Here is a 21913-nt window from a genome sequence, read left to right as displayed (position 1 = left end):
GACACCAATCTTCTCTACCACCCTGGGCTCTCCTACCCTAAGGCAAAACAGCTAAATCTACCAAATTGTCTTTATTACCTCCTTTTCTTTTCCATCATTTTCATGACATCTTCCTTCTCTTCCATGGCCTTGCCCTCCTCCAAGGCTTCAAAATGCTCTAGGGTAACCCCTGTCTTCCAATAGATTGTTCCTTCTCTCTCCACTAAGACTATCTGCTCAGTGGGTAACGCCTGTTTAGGTTTCAACACGCTTCTTCAGGCATCACCTCCACCAGGAAGCCCTCCATGGCTATTTCAGTTAGGATTAGGTCCCTCTCCTCTGGGCTTCCAAACACCCGGGACTCACCTGTCATCACAGCCCTATCACACGCTGAACTTGCATCTCTGTCCCATGAAGCTCTCCCACATGGTATCAACCGGCTTGAGAAAAATCACTTCGAGAAATAGTTCTTCATGCACCCTGGAATCTAACGTGATGCTTGGCCCATGTCAACGTTGTTAGTCATATTTGAGGAACGAATAAATAAATGAATGAATGAACATACATATATGTGTTAATATAGGTTTTTTCTGACTGAGAGAATATAATATAATCACCCAATAAACTATTATTCCCTGCTCCCCTAGGAAAGTTTGGTTTTAAACAAAAGACCATGTTGAAAAGATGAAATGGAACACACGACAGGGAGCATGTCTGGGGGATGGGGGCATCTTAGCTTCCCCAAGTTATTTGCGAACATAGTTAAATAATGTGTTGAATATGTTTGGAACTTCAAACTATCAGATTTCTTAAAGCAAGTGCCCTGTGCACTGCTGGGCACATCATAGGCATCATCCAGTCATGGGCCAAATAAAGAAAGGGACACCCAGTCACCAGGATGGTCCTTTGAGGACATATCCCAGACCACTGCCACTGCCTCTCCAGGAGAGTGGAGAAGATTCAGCAATTGTCTGGTTCTTTGCTCCATGTCAACAAGGCTTCAGTGTGATTGCTCCTGCCCCAGGGTGTGGTACATCGGCACACGGTTCTCCAGTGCCTCTTTGGAACTCCTGAACCAGGCAGGGAGAAGAAGGGTTGAAAACGGGCACATTTGATCGCAGAGAATGAAACTTTGAGTCTCTGTCTTCAGGAGAAAGAGAGTGCTGCTGTTTCTTATATGGAATCTAAATGAGTTGATACAAGGAAAACGTCCTCTTCTTCTCTACAGGCAACTTTGCATTAAGATGTTTTCTTATCACAGCGGGATCTATTATGTGTTTGTCTCAAATTCACTTGGTGTGTTTTTCTGCATGCAATCGGAAAAAAATAAATAAAAGTAATCCTGTGCATAAGATATTTGCATACAAATTGTATTTGGCACTTTCATATCATACTATAGAGTCTTCAATGCACTCTGATGTGGCACAGAATATTATAATGGGGAAATACACATTTTTCTAATAACCAATTGCTTTTTTCACAGATGGATCTGTAAGGGAGTTATAAGGCAAAACGAAAAAACATCCCCACAACAAAAAAAATAAGCCACATCTAAAGTTCTGACAGCTTCTTCCAATGAAAGCTGGTTAAATGGGTCTTTGAATTACCTGATCCTACACTGATGTCTGATTGTTGTGCTTAGAGAATGGGTTTTACAAACAGTTATACAGAACAAAATCATTACAGAAGAGATGCTGGGACATCACAGTAATGATTGCGGGAAGGGGCACCGGGCTTAATTAAATTCAAGTGCAAAGCATTGCTCTTTTGCAAAAGGTAGAAGGATCTCATCTTGAGAAGAAGCCACTTTCATAATCCCAATGTTCCGCCCAGCAGAGAGGAGATAACAGTGGACTTTGCAATGGGCTCAGTGCTCATGGCCAAGTGGAAGGGAATTAAAAACAGAACTGAGTGCAAGATATTGGGTTTCATGTGTGTGGACTCCTATAGTCCTCAAAAGACCGCTACCCAGACAGTGTCTGCTATATCATGGCATTCCAATCATTGTTGAATACATGTATGAATTCATCAATCAATTTTATAAAACTGACACCAAGATAAATTGAGAAGCTTCCCTCAAGTCACACTGGGGTTCACACCCAGTTCCACTGGGCACGGAAGCCTTTCCAGTGGCCCTTGCTTCCTCTGTTGAAGGAGGTGTGTGCTCTTCTATCCATACAAGAAGATTTTGGAATAGAAAATAAGCAAGAAGAAATGAGAGCAATTCCTTTTTGAGATGAGGAGGGGTCCCGGGCTGCATAGTGACTTTCATGGGCCATCAATATTTTTGCCTTCATGGGCCTCTTCCTCCATAAAACGGTGTTAAAAATTATATGACTGAGTTTGTACAAAGACCAATATGATCCAAGTTGGATTTTTCTTCTTATTTTAAAAGAAAGTAAAAGCTTTTCATGGGTCTCGAAAAGTACCACGAGTCCCAGGTACCACGCCTACTGCTTAACGGAGAATGAGGTCCTGACGGTACCATGTAAAACCTCCATCAACTATAGCATTGCACACACACACAAAATACAGTCAGTCCACGTGTCTGCAAGGTTTGGATGCTCACAACATTTGCCAAACACCATTGAAATAAATACCTAACAGCTTAATTAAGATTTTGTTTGTCTGCACATACTAGAGACCCATCAATAGTCACTTACCCAAAAAGGAATTTTTCATGTGAAATAAGTCCACACATGGGCAGTCCTGGGTTGGTACAGATATTCACGGGGAGTCATAAAGGACCCATACTCCTTCTAGCTTCCTCTCTGACATCCTTCCAAGTGTCTTTGCTCCTCATGGAAGCAAGATGACTGCTTCATCTCCAGGCATCCCATCTGCATTCCAGGAAGTACCATGGATGAAGAATGAAAGCCTTTACCTCTAGAGGCTCTGTTTCATTGGGGAAAGGAAGCCTTCTGCAGGTCACCTGCTGGCATCTCACTGGCCAGATGTGGGTTCCATGACATTCCAGAGAATCTGGAAATGCAAATATTTTTAAGTAGAATCATTGCTTCCCCCAACCAAAATCAGGGTTAGTAAGGAAGTAAATGGAAATTGAGCAGGCAGTCAGCAGTGTCTGCTTCAACAGCCGTAATTCCTATAAAACAAAATGACTCCCTAGTCTCAATGCATGACCAAATCTTTGAAAATATGACTCAGTTCAAGAAAGTTTCAGCCTAACGGAAAACTGGGAGAGCTCTTAGGTTTTCCCCAGAATAAGGTATTCCAGGCCATTCTGCCCTCTGTTAGCACCTGGGCCCACTGAGAAGAAGACGGGCAGTCACGCTGTCTATTTGCTAACATATATTTGCCCAGGCTGTACTTATTTTTGTAAATCGCTTATTTCCTAGTACAAGACACTGGAGTTATCTTTCTAGGCCAATAAAAATAGGCATGTCATTCACATCTACTTCTGCCTGAATAGATCTTATCTGTTGGCTAACGTTTTACCTCAAATGCTATTCTCTCAATAAAACCACTGCTGTAGGCACCAGAACAGGCTAAAAATGCTTCTCATGCTCTCCTAGCCTAGAGATCCAACCTCAGCTTATTGGGGCCTCTCTTCCTGGATGGTGGGCTGCACTGGACGCCTGAGACTAAGCAAGGTTCTTGGTAATTGAAGCCAATTATCAGTGTTCATGGACCAAACTATGAACATGACTCAACAAAATCTTCAGCTGTTCAGCTGAAGTATGACTAGGGTGACCAACTGCCCGTGTATGCCCGGGACTCGGTCTTCCCAGGATGTGGGACTTCCTGTGCTAACCCAGGGCAGGCCAGGATGAGCTCATCATGTGGGCACAATGCCCATGCAGCATTGGCTTAGAATCAATTTGAAATAATATCATTATTAACAAAACCTAACATTTATTGAGTGACAACTCTGTACCAGGCCCTCCCATAAGCACTCTATATAATATGTAATATGCAACTAGTATTCTGTTTTCACAAGAAATCTAAGAGGACGGGACTATTGTTATTCTCATTTTACAAATGAGAAAATGGAGGTGGAAACGACTTAAATAACTGACCCAAGGACATACAGTCAGAAGAAGCAGAGTCTAGACTGAAGTCCAGGCAGTGTGGTTCAAAATCCCAAGGACTCTCCACTGCCCAGGATGCGCTAGCGCCTCCCTGGGATCCCCCTGAAGACAGGGGGCTGTGAGAGCTGAGGCCCCTTCAGCTCAGGCTGGCGATCCACCACACGTTCAATCTGTGGCCTCACTGATTCGCATGAGAACCCTCATTTTATAACTGGGGGAGGAGGGAGGAATTTGTGAGCAGGAACATTCTATCCATGATTTTAGTGGTTCTGAACTGCCCCAGGGGACATTTGGCAATGACTGGAGACATTTGTGGTGGTGGGGAGGTGCTACTGGCATCCAGTGGGGAGAGGTCAGGGATGATGCTCAACATCCTACAGCACACAGAAGAGCCCCCACAACAAAGAATGGTCCAGCCCAAAAGAGCCAGAGTGCTGAAGCTGAGAAACTCTGTTTTATCTTGTGAAGTAAAGTCTGGTCCAGGAGGAATCATGACAATCATTCTACAAAGTAGGAACCAGAACCACAGAGAGGCTCGGGGTCTTGGTAAGGGTCAAGAAACCCTGTAAACAGCAGAGCAGGACTAGACTCTGGTGTGACGCCAAAGCCCATGCTCTTAGCCACCCAGTTCTGGAGGCCTTCACGTCCCGCCTGTGAGCAGAAGACATCTGTTTCTGCTTGTTCTGACTTACAGCTTCCTGCCTAGGGCTGGACATTTAGCATCTAGTATTTGTCCATTAGTAGTTTGATAATCTAGTAAAAGCCAGAAATGGACTTTATTAAATTATATTTTTATTCCTATTCTTTTCCTTCTCCACTCCTATTAGCTGTCTAGTCACATGTCCTGTCCAGTTCATCTCACATGGTTTGAATCTTAGCTTCTCCTCCCGCTAGTTGTGAGAACTTGAACTTAGCTTCTCTAAGCCTCCCTGTCCTCAACTGTAAAAGGCAGCTATGCCCCCGTACAGGCTCGTGGTGAAGATTAAATGAGATAATGCATGAGGTCTGTGCCTGGCACAACGGTGAACACACAATCACATATCAGCTCTCACTATTCCAATCTCTAGTCCTCCGGCTGAAAAACTGGCCCAGATAATACATGAAATTGAAATTATTTCCATTTATCAGTGACATTTTTAAGACTACTAGAGTACTTTTTTCCATCTTTTTTGTTTTGTTTTTTTAGCTATGTTGATTCTGGCACATAGTAAGAAATGTATATTATATGATGATCTAGGACACATACAAACACACACACACATAGACACACAACCCTAGAACAAAAATTTTATATAACATACTCACCATTACTAATGTAATTCACTCTATTTTCTATTTCATTTTTTAAAAATACTGGTTGCAACACATTAAATTTAACCACAGTTTAAAAAACACTACATATCATATGATTCTATTTATATGAAATTCTATAAAAGACAAAACTATAGGGTGAGAAAACAGATAAGTGGTTTCCCAGGGCCCAAGGTGAGGGGAAGGGTTGATTGCAAAGGGAAAGGAGGGAATTCAGGAGTGATGGAAGGTTCTAAATCTTGATTGTGGTGGTGCTTATATGACAGTGTACTTTTGTTGAAATTCACCAAACTGTACAAATAAAAATGGGTGAATATTATGTTTGTAGAACTCCATGAAGCTGATTGTTTAACAGAAGAGTATTATGCGGTTAGTAAAATGCCAATGTTTTATTCCATCTGATTTGGAATTTCCTAGCATTCAAATTACATATTTTAGGAATACCCATATTAACCATCTAAGAAGCTAAGAACTATGCACCCTTATTGGCTGGCCATCAAAACTGATAACCATTGCCATCAAAACTGGTACCAGGGCTTTGCCATTTCACTTAGTGATGGAACCACAGTCTGAGGGGTCAACAATTTCAGAGATGAGGAAACTGAACTGGTTGTTGGTGTAGAAAAAACCCACACATTTGGTGTCAAAGTGTGGTGAGTGAAAATCGCGCTGTCTGATTCTATCACCCATAGTTTTAACCCTGGGGGCATGATCTCCCACACGGAGGAAAGTCTGTATTTTCTATTTGCTTCTCTGACTCATTTGGCTTCAAGGACTATTTGTCATTGCTTACGTGTTGGATCCAATCTGCTGCTGCCACTTGAAGAAATATATTTCCCATGTTTCGACAGACGTTAGACGTTACATACCAAATACTACAGCTCGAAAGCAATATCGCATCAGTTTGCTTTTCTATAAGAAAGCTGGTGAATAACAACAACAACAAAATTTTAACTAATTTAAAGGACCTTCATGCAAAGACCAAGGTCACAGCATTTTCAGGCTTTCCAGATAACTGTGGCCAAGTTTCATCACGTCTGGTCAGTCCATTAATAATGTCTGGACAAAGGTATTTACTGAACTGTCAGTTCTATGATAAAATTTCCCACGCTGTCACTGCTAAAGAAGATGAATTAAGGGATCAGAGCTTTAAAGTCTCAGAGTGGCTCAGGGGAAAAACCGGACCAAATTATTAAATGATTAAAGAGCAAAATTAATGGAAGAAAGGGCCCTTCGTCCTACCCTGAGAATCACGCAGCAGAAGGTGCTACCTCCTTGCACATTTCACCACCTTGTCTCTCTCCCCAGTTGTAGAATGATATTAGTAATAGCTAACAACAGCAGCTAATGATAGCAATGGCAATCCAACTTGGGGGCTTAAATGGAAGGCCTGTTACTGATGTTAGCCCACAGACCTTTTTTCTATCCTTTGGCCCAAGGCATTAACCAGCACAGATTCTTTTTACATTAGTTTAAATTAGTTTCCAATATTTAAAAACTGAGAAATTTCACTAATCCAGAGTTTCCGCTTTTAATTAACCAAACACACAAAAACAAAAACCCTGAAGATTTAGCAACTCTTGAGCCCACATTTCTATGCAGCAACAATTGGCTGGAATTCAGTCTAGTTGCCCCTTTGGATAGGTGGTCCCAGTCTCCATGATCTCCCCCACGCCCCAAACTTGGCCCAACCTCACTCATTGACGTTACCTGCCCAGCCTCCATAGGCATTTGAATTTGATACCCAATTTAAATATGAGCATGATTCATTTTCTGAGAAAAAAACTAATGCTTCCTCTTATTGCTGACAGACTGTTCGATTCTTAGATGTTTTGCCTTAGCAATAGATGGGCCAGAGTTGACATAAGGAAAAGCCCACTCGTTATTCTCACTGGGCACCCTGGGAAAGCAGCCAACACTGTCCCATTGTACAGCAAGGCACACCAAGGCCAGGCAGGCAATGTGATCCCTCAGTGCAGGGGGAACAGTGCCTGTTTTGGAATTCTGACTGGCTCAGTTCAAGGCCATTCCTACTTACCAGCTGTGAGAATTTGAGTCATTATTTCCCCCTCTGCATGTCAGTTTCCTCTTCCTAAAATAAAGGTAATACCCACTCAAGTGCAGCTGAGGTTCAAAAAACATAATTCATTAAAAATCTCTGGAACCCAGTAATTTCTCAGTAAGTATTAATTGCCTTTGTCTCTCTTCTACAAGGTGGAAGCTGTGGGTGTCTTTATTTGTAAGGCCAGTAGTAGCTTTCATTTCATACATACTCATTTTAGTCTTCATGCCATCTTGGGGGAGAGGCCCTTGATTTGGGAATAACTCTAAAAGCACCTCATATTTTAATCATTTTTACAATTTACAAAGAATTTTCATACCTATTACTTCATTTGGTCTTAATCAAAAGGATAGAAGAATTGTTGCTGTTAGTTTGTAGATGAGGATATTGAATCAGCTGTGTATTCTAGCTATCTCTGGAACTTTTCCAGTTCTTACTCTCTTTTATAGTAGCCTATAAGGCATTTTTATAAATTATTTTTATTATTATCCCTTCTTTAAGAATCAGAGCATAGAGAGCTTAAATGACTAGCGCAGAGTAACACAACCACACAATAAGCAAGATAAGACTCCTAGGTCAAAATTCTTTCCTCCTACCCATCAGTTCCTAAAGTGGAGTCCTAGGAACCCCAGTCCTGAGAGATGTTCCAGGGAAAAGAGTTCTCCTAAATTTCAGAAACTACTGTAATAGCTATAATTTACCTTCAAATAGTAACAACAGCAAAAGTATGATATATAAGTATGTTCGTTTTAATCTACACATTTAATACTTGCAATATCCCAACTGGAAATTTACATTCCAGGAGTCGAGTTAACATCTAAAAAAAGAAAACCCATTCATCAAACTCCCTCCCTCCAGAAGCGGCCTCTGCTGTCTTTCCATGTGGTCAACACCAGAAGCTTTGCTAACTGGCGTGCTGAATATCAGAAGTGGTTTTTCTTGGTGACTAAGGGGGTGTCCAGGAATATATGGACCAGCTAGAAACTCTGTAGGCATTCCCGTCCCTTTCAGGATTAGGGAGTGAGACTCCTGCAGGCCCAAGAACCTTCACCTGGCAAAATGGTGCCCTCATAGGCTTGGGATTCCCAACTGGTCCTCTTTTCAGTTGACAGCTGTGAGATGCCCCCACCTCCCCGTAGAACCCTAGCTCAATCTTGCTGCTAGAATATTGTCCCATCTACCTCAAGGAAATCTTTCCCACACAACACAGTCAGAACACCTGAAAGGAGAAGGAGCTTACCCCTTGGGCCACATCTCTGTTTTTGTACCTGCTGCCTAATGTTGTCAGCAAGTATCTGGAAGTTTGGTGCCACTGCGTTGTAAACAATCATCCGGCGGCCATGATTGAGGGTGAGGAGACCTGCCTCCACCCACCGTTAATCACTGGAAGCTACTGATTCAATAACAGCCACCACCAGCCAAATTGGCTTAAGTCACATGGCAATAAAACCTCGGCATCATATAGCCTGCTCCTCGGCCACTGCACTTACTAAACGTAAGGCTCCGAGAAGTCCTCAAAGTGAAGAAACTGGTTTGACTCAACATTTACCAAAAAACGCACTTGAGGACAAAACTTTGTGCTTTTGTTTTTCAGGAACCTGAATTGGCATCTCATGGAATGAGCTTGGGAAAATCCTGGTCTAGCCGTGTCTGACCCCTTCGCTATTAACTGACATTTCCTCCAGGCAACGAGAGGACCAGACTTAGACACCGGGCTTTCACGCCTTCGGAGCTGAGTTCTTCCTATTGTTCTCTGCTCTTTTCTTCCTTCTCTAAGTAAATCACAGGATCGTCAGAAACCCTATTGAAGCCTCTCTAGGATGGCACTGTGATCTTTATCTTCAAAGCCATCCTGCTAGGCCCTCTGGCTTGAAATTTGCATGACAGCTAAAGGAAAGTAAATTTGGGAGCTGGCTTCCTTTGATAACCAAACGCTTCTCTTTCTTTCTTTGTTCTGAAGGTACGACTTTAAAGGAATTCAGTGATGAGGAAAATAATTCTACAGTATTTAGCTCTGTGCAGCCACTGTGACTGGCTTGGGGCATTTGCTTAAAATGGGAACTGTGGGGCTCGTCTTCAATAGAGGTCAATTATTAAATGACTGGACTGGAAGGTTTAAAAGGCAAGCAACCGTCCTGGGTGGGAGCCACATGTGGACGCAGGAAAGAGGCAGAAAAAGTCAACTAAAACATCATCCTCAGTCCCACTCAGTTTGCCTTCTCTTTAAGGAGCTCTTCTGCACAGGTGCAGCCACTGAATTGTGAGATCCAGTGTAAAATGAAAATTTGGGGCTCTGGGGCTGGCCCAGTGGCCGAGTGGTTAAGTTCACGCACTCTGCTTGGGGGGCCCAGGGTTTCACTAGTTCGGATCCTGGGCACGGACATGGCACTGCTCATCGGGCCATGCTGGGGGGCATCCCACATGTCACAACTAGAAGGACCCACAACTAAAAGTACGAAACTATATACCTGGGGGGCTTTGGGAGAAAAAGGAAAATAAAATCTTTAAAATGCAGGGCTCCGTGTTCAAAAAGCAGGAAAGAAGTGCCGTTAAGGAACTAAAACATAAAGTACTTTCCTTTCTTCCTTAGTCTCTCTCTCTCGTCATTGCATTTCTCATTTGCAATTAATGTCATTGCAAGTAAGGAAAAATTAAAATTTTTAATTATTAGCGTGAAGTTTACTTGTTGTCTTTATATGGTGCAATGTCCACTTTAAATGTTAATATAAGAACATTAATTCACATGCTGAATCACCAAAATCACACAACTTGTAATGCATAGCTCGTACATGCATATATATTTTGTCCTTGCCAGAACAGGAGAAATGCTGCACAAAACTAACACAGCTGTTTTTATTTCGCTTCTTGATACACACACATTCTAACACTCTCTAGGCCCTACTGATGAGTAAGGAAGGGCTGAAAGGATAAAGGAGCCATGGGTTGCCCTGTCTTTCCTTTTCCTTCTGAGTCATACAGGGAAGTCACGTGAGTAAGGAAGGACACGATCGGCTTCCTTGGTTTTTCGTGTTTCGTAGAACGTTACTGCCTTCTTTCTGCATTTGAAGCAAGTTCTGGTTCAGAGAGAAAAGCTCTTGGGGCTGGAAAGGCCCTGTTTACTCAGTGGTGGATGTGACACACTCTCTTGTGCGCTTTGGGTCTCACTCATCTCGCACGCATCTTGCCTCCTCTGGACTTCTGTGTTCATGGGGCATCATGAACACTACATGCAAAGAACAGCAAGTAGACACTCTCCCTATAGGTACCTCTTCTGCTCACACACGTGCTCCATTGTCCCATCAGACTATACTTACAAACGCAAGTTCAAAGATAGAAGTAGTCAAACTTTCAAGATGGCGACAGCAGAGCATTAAACCGAGTGTGGGGCCTGGTGAGCCTGGAGCCCTGTGTGACTGCACAGGTTGCAGCCAGGAAACCAGCCCTGCTGCACGTACTAGATACAGGGCTAGGGGCTTACACCCTAGAGCCGACATCTGAGGGCTGTTGCAAGACAGGAGAACATAACGTGAGCAGAGGTTCTCACATTTTCTCTGTTCACAGTGCTCTCAGCATCTCAGTAATTTTTCATAGCACCCTCAGGCCAAAAGAGATGCTTAGCAGTTCCACTTATTAAGTTGTTAGGTCCAAACAATTTAATTAGTATTATCTCCTAATGAATTAGGAGCCATTAAAAAATACACCTAAATCAAAAAAAAACCTGTATTTTATCCTCAAGTAACCACAACTACTTGCTAAAAGGATGTATATGCTAGGGGATGTCTGTTGGACTCTGAAGCTCCTCACACCTGGCAATCAGACTGGATACCCACCACGGTCCTCATTTCCTGGTCCACGTTGATTTTCACATAGCACTTTTGCTTTTTATCAGAGCAACTGTCAAAAACCCAGCTTCACAAAAATGACATCGTAGAAATGAATTTCATGCGATCTTTGTTGAAATTGAACAGCCTCTGGCCAGTAGTTCTCAAGGGTCCAATAGATGTCGAGTATCCCTGTTTCCTACAAAAATTTCATATATCCCACAGCACCTCTGTGAGTTCACTATGGCACCCTGGGGTACCTTGGCATACAGTTTGGGAACCACAAGTGTAGAAGTTAAGAATGTGGGTTCTGGAGTCATCATCCTCACACGGATGATGTAAGGATTATGCCCAGTACACACAGGAGTTCCAGAAAAGTTAGGGCTCCCTGGCACTTACCTCTCTACAGGACTCATCTGAGAGAGAACCTATATTGCCTAAAACCACGACCTAATGATGCATCTGTTGCTGTCTCTCTTTCCATTTCTTTATTTATGAAGTGAATGTTTATTGAGCACCCACTAAATTAACCAGCATTTTGTCTGGTGCTGGGGGTACAAAGCTTAGCGTAATGGATGTAGTACCCGCCCTCAGGAGCTTGAGAAGCACAGAGAAGACAGACAATCCAGTAACCACGTGAAAATGTCATTATAAACAGTACATAGTGCTATGCACGAGCCACTCTGAGTACTTGAGAAGCTGATGACTGGTAGCTTCGTCTGGTCTTGTGGGGGGCAGTCTCAGGAAGGAACTCTGGGAGCCTGGTTTGAGTGAAGTCTGAAGGAAGTGTCAGTCGTGCAAGAGTGGAGGAAGATGAGATTTTTCTAGGAAAAAGGAATAGCAGAAAAAATGACCCCTGCAGCGAGAGGGAGCAGGCCCTGCTCGGGGGAGGGTGGAGCCTTCCCTGTCACGGAGAACACTAATTTCACGGGTAACGCTGCTGATGGCAGATGCCTGCACTAGCAGGGAGCCGAGATGATTGGCTGGTTCTTGAGGGCGGGGATCACAGAGAGCAGGACTCGGCTGACTTTCCTGTAGAGGGCATGTGAGCATGTGGCCCCCATCACCGCCACTCAAATCTGCAGCTGTCACACAAAAGCAGCCATGGATAAGACATCAACAAATGGGCATGGCTGTGTTCCAATAAAACTTTATTTACAAAAGCAGGGAGAGGCCGGCTTTGGTCAGCTTGCACACCCTCGCTATAGAGGACTTCCACGTGTGCCTCAACGGTTGGGCCTGGAGACGGTAACTACCTCCTGAAAAAAACAAACAATTAAAGCTGGTCCTTGGCCTCTTGGGGTTTCCAATGTAAACAAGAAAATAAACACAACACGTAAACACAACATACAGACACCAGGAGTGGAGTCATGGTCTGTCAAAATTCTGAGCAAAAACACTAATCCTTACCCATCTCCAACATCTTTAAATCTACCCAAGCAACCTCTGCTTTTTGGTAGAGAGGGGAATGTATTATTACCAAAAACTAAAGATAATAAAGTTGCTATTATAACAAAGATTGGAGAACTCAGGCAAGGAGGGAGGGCTGGAGACCCATTGGCTGGTGGCTCTGCGCTGATTCATTAACACCCTGCATCTTTCGCACCCTGCATCTTTCGCAGTCTGTGCTTTGCCTTCACAAGCAGCTCCTGGCTGGCTTTCTCCCACTAAAAAGAGCAGTGAAGGAAGCCTTTGCACTTCAGGCATCTCAGAGAAACAAAGAAGGTCAAACTGAGTCTCCTTATTAGTTGTTATAGTAACAAAGAGAACATTGCAGAGGCACTGAAAACGCCACTCTGGAGCCCACTTTCGGAGCTGCCATCACAACACATCTCTGCTTCCCGTATGTAATCCACTTGCTGAAGGGCATCTGCACCTGTGTGCTGGAATTCCCACATCTCCTGGCATCCCAGCTCTTCCTGTTGACTTCCCAAAGGTGTCTTAGTTAAGAACACCCTGATGACTGCCTCCAGGTGCCAAATCTCACCTGATGGGAACTCTCTCCATTTCTATCCCCTCAATGTTTCTTAAAACAGGATTTTATACCACCTGCATTGGTATTACCTAGAGATGCTGATTGAAAATGTAGATTTATGGGCTCCACCCGAGATCTACTAAATGAGCATCTTTTGCCAACATCTGATAACTGCAGGCTCAGAGAATAGAATGTGGGCGGCGGTATCTCACTCAGCACAGATATAGGCAAATAATTATCACTTGGCCCTGCCTTGGCTGAATCAAATCACCACAGATTGAGCCAATAAGCTTGCTTTGAAATCAAGCTACTGTTGTCTTTCATTAGAAGATGGGCGGCCTTACCTCCAATATTTAACCCAAAGATCTTAAAACCTCAATATGAATGGAAAATATTGATTTTGCTGCCTTAAAGGAAATCTGAAAATGGATGTATTTTTTCTGAGACTAAAGAGAAGAAGATTTTGTTTATAGTTGATACAGTATTCCTCCTCTCAAAGTCAAGACAGTCTCAAAAAGAAATCATAAAACGTCTCTTTATACAAATGTATGTTCTCTTTAGCTTTTTGTTTCCTGAGAAAACTGCTTAAGTACTGTGAGCCCACGGATCAGGCAGTGTGAAGGCAGGTTTTTTCCTTGCTTTATTCACACTGTATTTCCAGCAACTACCGCACAGCCTGGCATAGCCAGAGATGATACTGAATCGACACTTGGTAAATGAATGAATGAATTTCCCAAGCAGTCCCGCTCTAGAAGTCATTTTAGTAACTACTGCATTATTCCACCTTAAACTAGGTAAAAGTTCTCTTTAGCACTGGTTGAGCACGCACAGGGGGATATGCAATTTACTCTCCTATCCCCTACCCCACCTCCTGCCCCTAAAATGTCACTTTTCTCACTATATAATTAAAACAGAAACAGCAACTGGCTAAGAAAAATTCTGTGGTTTAATCTCCAGATTTCAGTTTATTTGCAATGTTGGCACAAGTGCTTTAGAATTTAGCTTGAATTATGGACAAATCCACCATAGCTTTGAAAATTCCCCTTTCCCACACTTGTATGTTTACCACTTGGGTTAGGGAGTAGAAAAAGAAAAATGAAAATCATTTCAAATCACTATTCTCCTTATCTAAGGCCAGAGGTTGAAGTATTTTAAATTTCTTGTGGTTTCCACCAAAACTCTGAAACTAATAAAAGATAGTGTTGGAGGTTCCTATGATCTAGAGCAGGGGTTGGTAACTACAGTGTGTGCAAATCCAGCCTGCCACTTGTTTTTATAAATAAAGTTTTATTGGCACACAGCCACACCTATCTGTTTACGTGCTGTCTAAGGGACCCTGTGACTGCTTTGTTTCTGCATCTTCCCGATGAAAACCTTTCCCCTAATTCCTGTTGGTGGAGGGCTCCTAACCACCTTTGGTTTGGGTGGCCTGATTTGAATCGATGCATGCTCAAATAAAATCTTGAAAATTTTGCATCTCAGTTTACCTTTTAACAGGGCTAAGAGATCTTGGGCATATTATTTAGACTATTTAGACTCCTTAAGGCTCAGTTTGCCATCTATAAAATGGGAACAATGATACTTACCTCATCAAGCTGTCGTGGGGATTAAATAAGATGGTACAAGTAAAGCACTTAGAATATGCTCAACAGTAAATAAAAGCTGCTAGGGTAACCTAATAGAACGCCAACTCTTTTTTGTCAATATGTTTCTTTTTTTAAAGGCCCTGAGAGGTTCCGACTTGTAGTTAACTCCATTCAGCAATATTTCTTTCCACCCTCATTAGCTTTAGACTTGCTTCAGCAATTTCGACTTCATTAAAATTATAATTATTTCTTTAATTCCGTTTCCTTTATCTACTTCTTCAATTTAATCCCCCACGTTGGCTGCCAAGGCCCTGGGAATCAGGGAGAACCCCTTAGGAGACAATTTTAGAAGAGAAAGAAAATAAAATAGGATCCAGACAGAGTCAGGAAAATGAACAAGGAGAGAATTATCAAAAATGTGTGTGGCAAACCAAATTTTTAAGACAAATATTAAAAAACACAACAAAAAAAACACCTGGGAGAAGTAGGATGTCCTAAAATGATGTGCAAAGAGCTACAGAGGACACAGAACACAAATGCACGCCAGCGAAGCCATTAGCACTCAGTCATTTCTAGATCCCTAATCCGCTAATTAATTCTTAGCCAAATTTAACCCTCCTTCCCCCAATATCTCCTCACCCCTGAGAAAAACACATCCTAGCCAGGGTCCTTGGAAATCCAACTCACTTAGATCCCAGAGGGAGTTTAGGCGGGGAACTCAGACTTCAGCAGGGCCTTTGGGTCTAATTGGTCCATCTCCATTTGGAGAAATTATCCAGTTTTTGAAAGGAGCACAAATGAAAATGAACCTTTTTATGGCCCTTTCTTGGGGCTTAGCATAATTTATTTTCTTCCTAGAAAATACAGGATAGTATTTTCTAGGGTGAAAATAATCATTTTGGAAGGGCCTAGCCCAATGCAAGGCACTGAGGAAGCACACCATCAATGTGAATTTGCCTCTGCTTGTGGAAAGAATTCTATCCAAGGATAGATAGGAGTTTCTTCTTCTATCCATTCATTCAACATATATGTTTCAAGCATGAGCTATGTGTCAGGCACAGTTCTAGGGCCTGGGAAATAGTGTTGCCAGATTTGGGGCAGAAAAGTACAGACCATCCAGTTGAACTTGAGTCTAAGATATACAATGAACATTTTTAAGTATAACTATGTGCCACGCAATACACTTATACTAAAAAATAATTCATGTGTATCTGAAGTTCAAATTTAATCGGATGTCCTATATTTTATCTGGCAACACTACTGGAAATAGAGTCGTGACCAAGACAAACACCATCCCTGCCCTCTCACACAGCTTTACAGCAACTTCAGCCTCAGAAGCCCACAGGATTCAATTCCCCTCTCGCAGTTCCCAGTGGGAAAGCCTGCGGAACAGAGTGACTATCTCTTTAGAGGCACGTCGCCACTGGGCACCCATTTAACAGATGTCACTCTGTATTGTAATTGCAACATTATTTCCTTGTTGTACTCTCTGAACTTAAGGTCCTTTGTGACAGGGCCTGTGTCTTTTTACTTCTATAACCCCAGACTCTATCTAGCACAACACCTGGAACCAGGAGATGCTTGGTACAGACCAGCTTACTGAACGAGCAAGCAAATGCGTAAACGGTTAGATTGGCATTGGATGCAATGGCAAACCATGCTCATGGCTCGTAAGGAAAATATTCACACACCTTCAGAAATACTGAAGACACACAGAAAACCACATTGCCAGAATCCAAAGACCATGTGGGTGAAGAATGACCTTTTATTTTAAAATGTTTTATGAAGGTACTCCAGACAAAATAAAGGCTTTAAGAAAAGGAAGTGGGGGGATCCTGTGAGGGAGAAATGGTAACCCTGGAAAGAATACTAAAGGGGCTTTTAAAAAGTTATTTCTTAACATAATAGGTAAGAATGCATCAAAGCACTGATTTAACTAACTGGTCATATAATAAAATATGATTTCCAATAGTTAACTAGAACCATAATATTAATAACTGAGGAATATGGTATAAACAAATAACAAATAATTAAGAGCCATTTTACTGTCAGTACTGACTGTCATACAATTGAAACACTCAGAAGGAAAATCACAAGAATCCACAAAAGGATAGGTCCAGAGAGGTGCAAGGACATGATATCTACAATAGAAAATCATTTTGTGGCATTGACTCCTTTCTGTCCAGCTGTAAAAGAGGGAACAAAAGTTGATATCTATAGAGTATGCTTCAATCACGCTAAGATTTTTTAAAAAGAAAGAAAAGAAAGGAAAAAAAGAAAAAGACAAATTTTGTATTGCAGCGTTTCCCAATGATGAGACAATTAGCCAGGACTTGAAGCTTCTTTTCTTCATGGCTTCTCTCGCTGCCATCCTGTGACCTCCGGGGTGGATCTGTGGCTGACCCATCGCAAGCGCGTCACACACAATTCTTGGCAGTTACTGTCAGTGCTCAGATCGGTAGGCGGGAAAAGTCTCTGTTCGATGAAGCTTCAGAGGGCTGGTGACATCTTTTCCAAAAAAAAGTTTTAAAATGGCAGTTATATTTCAAGAAAGCCCACAATCAAATTAGCTAGGAACAAGTTTCTATATAACAGAAATAAGTAACATACGACACAGGACTTTTTCCAGAGGCCGCTCACAGGGATATGCAAAGAAGAGTCAGGAGAGATTGCGTGATTAACATATCATTTGCATGTGGCCTTTGCACTGAGCTGTGATGGAAGCACTAGTAGATATGTTCCTCCTCAATTCTTAATTGTTCATCTTGATCAACTCCTATACCCAAGGTATTTAAGGGAAATGAGATGGAATCATAGGACTGTGGAAACTTCTTTCTAGGACAGTCTTTGGAAACCTGACGAGAAATAAAACAATACTATACTTACAACTAGGAAGTCTTGCTATAAGGGAGGCCTTCTTAAACTCCAACTAGTCTTTATTATTTCAGGTTTAGGTTCCAAACCAAGAAAAGTGAAGAAGTCATGAAGGAACACAGAGGCCGCCGTTAGCCCCCTTTGTGATATGACAGGCGTTGTCAAACCCTCTCCATAAAGGGCAGATACTCAATACTTTAGGTTTCGCAGACCATATGGTCTCTTCGCAACTACTCGATGCTGCCACCTGTAGCGCAAAGGCAACTATCATCCATACGTAACGAACAGGCATGGATTTCCAATAAAACTTCCTTAACAAAAACAGACAGCAGGCTGGACACGGCCAGTGGGCCATACTTGCCAATCTCTGCAGACAGATCCCTTGATTTTATAAAAGCAAAAGGCTTTACTGCCATCTGCTGGCTGAGGATTCCCACAGGCAAAGCAGTGCACACTGTAGACTGTGCGAGCAGCTCTCAGAAGCAACAGAGCGAAAGCCGCACGCCTGAGCACAGACAGCACTCCTGTAACCACGTGCGGATCAAGCCAGCATCATACACAGGGAGACAGAACTGCAGCTCAGGGGCGCACGCACGCCCCGCCGGAACTCACTCAAAATGACGCTGTCCTTAAACACTGAACCAAGCCCAAAGGTTTATGGTGGCACGTGGCCCGGTAGCCTTAAGTTTATGCTCTGTCACATTATCACAAACTGCTCTGAGCTCCATCAGACCTCAGTGGAGTCCCTGGGTGACATCAGAAATCACAGATTCTGAAATATGCAAGCCTCCAATCCGAACCATAAGAAAATTATATATCTAGTCATACAATCCCTGGCACACAAGAGCAGTGATTATTATCAGAGAAGTTTGAATATTAAAATATCCCAAATCACCGGAAATAATTTCCTCCAGCCTCCTAGCCACTTTGAACACGAATTCTATTCTCTTGCCAACACACATATACACACACACGTGCTATAACATAGAGAAATTCTATTAATGGGTTTGAGTGAACATCTGGGTATATTTTGTTATAGTGTGATAAAAGTCGCCACAGGCAGCAGACAGCGCACAAACACCATTGTGCGAAATTCAAACCTTCGGCCAAGTTAAAGCCCTTCCTGAGCCTTCGACCACAGCTCCTCAGACTCTGAGTTTTTGAGAAAATGACTGACAGTATTCACTTGCGGTCAAGTCGAAACGAAGACACCAACAGCTTCTATCATTATGGCTAATTGGCTTTCTGGCTTGGTTTGAATGCCATTTTAACGTAAAGCCAGGAAATGCATTGAAAGATTTTCTTACACTTTTTCAATTCACACAAACGTCACCAGCTGGTACTGGCCAGTAGACCTCATCTGGGCCCAGGCCTGTTCTCTGGCCTGCACAGGTCCTGAAACATTGGGAATTGCTTGTCCGTATTTAAGTAACTGCAGACTTCCCATAAAGGGGTCGATTTCCCTGTGCTACTGTACAACTGGAAGGTGACACCGGCCCCATATTCTGCCACAGCGTGACGGCTAGAGGTGGCTGCAGACCGTCCTCTTCCACTGAGGCCTGCACTCTCCCTGGGCTTCACCTGGGGCCTCACCACACCCATCTACCCCATTTCACTCTGGCCCCTATAGACACAAGCTTGAAACCTTGGTCTTTTGTCATTTTTTCACATTTGCTCAGATCCTAGTCTATTACTTCTGTCTTAACTTCTGCACGTACAACGTATGTGACTGTGCTAGAATTAATATTGAAAAACCAACGCTAACTTTTCCGAAGTAGCCACTTGCTCCAAGAAACTCTCATCCTTACAATAAGTATGTAAATTGCATGGGCTGGAACCGTCCTCTCGAGGAGCCATTTCCATCGCGCGGTGCCCGCCTTTGAAACACCCACGGTGGCAGGATTTCCTCCCACGGGGAAGAACATCTCAGATAAGAAAGAAACAGCCCTGCACTGGGAGTCAGAACCCTGGAGGTCTAATGCCAGTCCCTCCACCCACTAGCCAGGTGATCTCGAGCAAGTCCTTGACCTCCGGGGGTCTTGGTTTCTGCCCTTATTGAAAGGGAGAAGGTAGTCCTGCTCTTGCCAGCTCAAACTGTTGCCAGGAGTGCCCAACAAGGCAACACAGAAGATACCTGGTAGAGTGTGACACAAAGATTTGGTGTGACTCTTTGATTTCCTAAAATTGTCTAAAGTCAAGTCTGACCAATGATATGTGCCTATTTTTCCTTGTTTTCGTTTTGAAACAGGGATGCTATCTTCCAAGGCAATTCAAGTAGAAGGGTTCTAAAGATATTGAGCAATGGATCACCTATGGAGGAAGGGCAAAGACACCTAGAAGTTAACTTTAAGAAGGAGGTGAGGGAGTTTGAGAAGAACACCACACCCGGCTATCTCCTAATGCCCCTTATGCACGAGCCGCACTGCCTCCTTCCTGCCCTTTCAATGCCCCAATTCATTTCTGTCTCAGGGCCTTTGCACATGCTGAATTCTCTGTGGAGAGTGCTTTCCCTGGCTCTCTCTGTGGCTGCCTCTTCTCTGACTTCAGATCTTGGGGTAAATGCTGCACCTTTCTGTGACCACCGCCTCCAAAGAAGTCCCTTTGTCGTCATCTTCCCCAAACCAACAACTCTGCTTCACTGTTCTCTATTACAAACACTTTCTTTTCCATGTGACATGGACCAAATTTGAAATATATTTATATTTGTTTAATTATTGACTGTGGCTCTTCTTTAGACTATAAGCTCTAGGGGTGCAGATGCACGCCCGTCCAGTAGCCCCAGAATATCTCCATCACCTAGCACAGTGCTCGGCATAAAGTAGATGCTCAATAATCATTTACTAAATAAATGAATGAGTGAGTTAATGAATGAATGGAGAGGTGAAAACCTCAGCTCCTTACTAGATAGGTATCTCTGACACACTAATAACCCTTCAAATTCTGTCTCTTAGTTGCAGATGGGAATAAAATACCCCCAGGTGGCTGTTTGAGCACTAAATGAGATCACGTATGCTAAGAACCTAGTGCAAAGCCTGGTACACAGTAGGTCTACAAGAAACAGTAGCTTTTTTTTTTTTTTAATGAGAAAGATTTGCCCTGAGCTAACATCTGTTGCCAATCTTCTTCTTTTTGCTAGAGGAAGATTGGCCCTGAGCTAACATCTGTGCCAATCTTCCTCTATATTGTATGTGAGCTGCCGCCATAGCATGGCTGCCAACAAGTGGTGTAGGTCCGTATCCAGAAACCAAACCTGTGCTGCCAAAGCAGAGCGCAGCAAACTTAACCACTAGGCCATGAGGCAGGCCCAGAATGGTAGCTTTTATAAAGATACTCATCGAGTATGTCTTGTCTCCCTCATAAGGAACAAATCTGGCACTTCATAGTGGTATGTTAATGTTTGTTTATATAAAAAAGGAGAAAAAAGTTCTCATGTTCAAATAAATTTACAAAGCTCTGGTTTAAACAAGATTAAACAGATTCTTTACTGCAGGACATCTCAGAGCCTTGAAAATATTGATTTACACTCTGAATCTCTAAAAGGAGAATTGAACATGCAGCATTTCTCCCAAACTTCTTGGACCCTAGTACTTTTTCCGGAGAGGGCAATAATTCCCAGGGTTAGCAATCCACAGAACACAATTTGAAAAACGTGACTCTGTGTTTATTTTCTGCAATGCCTTCCTAAATGAATTCTGTGGCTACAGTGTTCGACATACACTTGTTGAATGGTTTTCTTTCATAAATTTCTTCCACTGTCTTCATGATAAACCTCCTTCACGTGTTGATTCTGTATATGCCTAACCGTAGAAGAAAATTTCTATATAAAAACTGGAAAATAGGCTGGGAGAAGTAGTGAAGGTAGACTAAATGTGTCTTAGTTTATGTGGCAAGTGTCAGAATCAGCACCTCCCGCTCCTCACCAGAAGCAATGGTAATAAAATGATAATTCCAAAACAAACCAGCAGGTGGCGCTCTATGACTAATTTTGAGGAGGAAATGAGAATTTTTCTCAAACCAGTTGGCTAAATCCCTTCATAAAGGTCTACATAATTTCCAAGATTAACCTCCAGATCTGTCAGGAAAAGTCAGCCTGAAAGAGATCAAAGTAGGGGAACTGGCTAGGGGAATTACAACTCATAGATACCAGGAAACCAAGAAGAAATTATGAGCTGTGTAACCTTACTATGTAGCACACAGAGTGCCATGATCTTAAGGTTCCCAATTTTGTTTTTTTTGTGGGGGTGAGCGGGAGGGAA

General features: G+C 42.7%; 1 protein-coding gene across 5 annotated transcripts in view; it reads right to left on the bottom strand.

Annotated features, from left to right (window-relative positions):
• Positions 1 to 16530: 16530 nt before the first annotated feature.
• The window catches only part of DOK5 (docking protein 5), a 152254-nt gene continuing 146871 nt past the window's right edge, over positions 16531 to 21913 (bottom strand). For all 5 annotated transcript variants that reach the window (XM_070589600.1, XM_070589602.1, XM_008530832.2 and 2 more), the window contains exon 8: positions 16531 to 17291. In XM_070589600.1, coding sequence (XP_070445701.1) covers positions 17227 to 17291 — 65 coding nt within the window. In that variant the 3' untranslated portion in view covers positions 16531 to 17226. The remainder of the gene's footprint in view (positions 17292 to 21913) is intronic.

The sequence above is a fragment of the Equus przewalskii genome, chromosome 21 (genome assembly GCF_037783145.1).
Source record: "Equus przewalskii isolate Varuska chromosome 21, EquPr2, whole genome shotgun sequence".
Taxonomy (NCBI): domain Eukaryota; kingdom Metazoa; phylum Chordata; class Mammalia; order Perissodactyla; family Equidae; genus Equus; species Equus przewalskii.
This window is presented reverse-complemented; position numbering and strand designations above follow the sequence as displayed.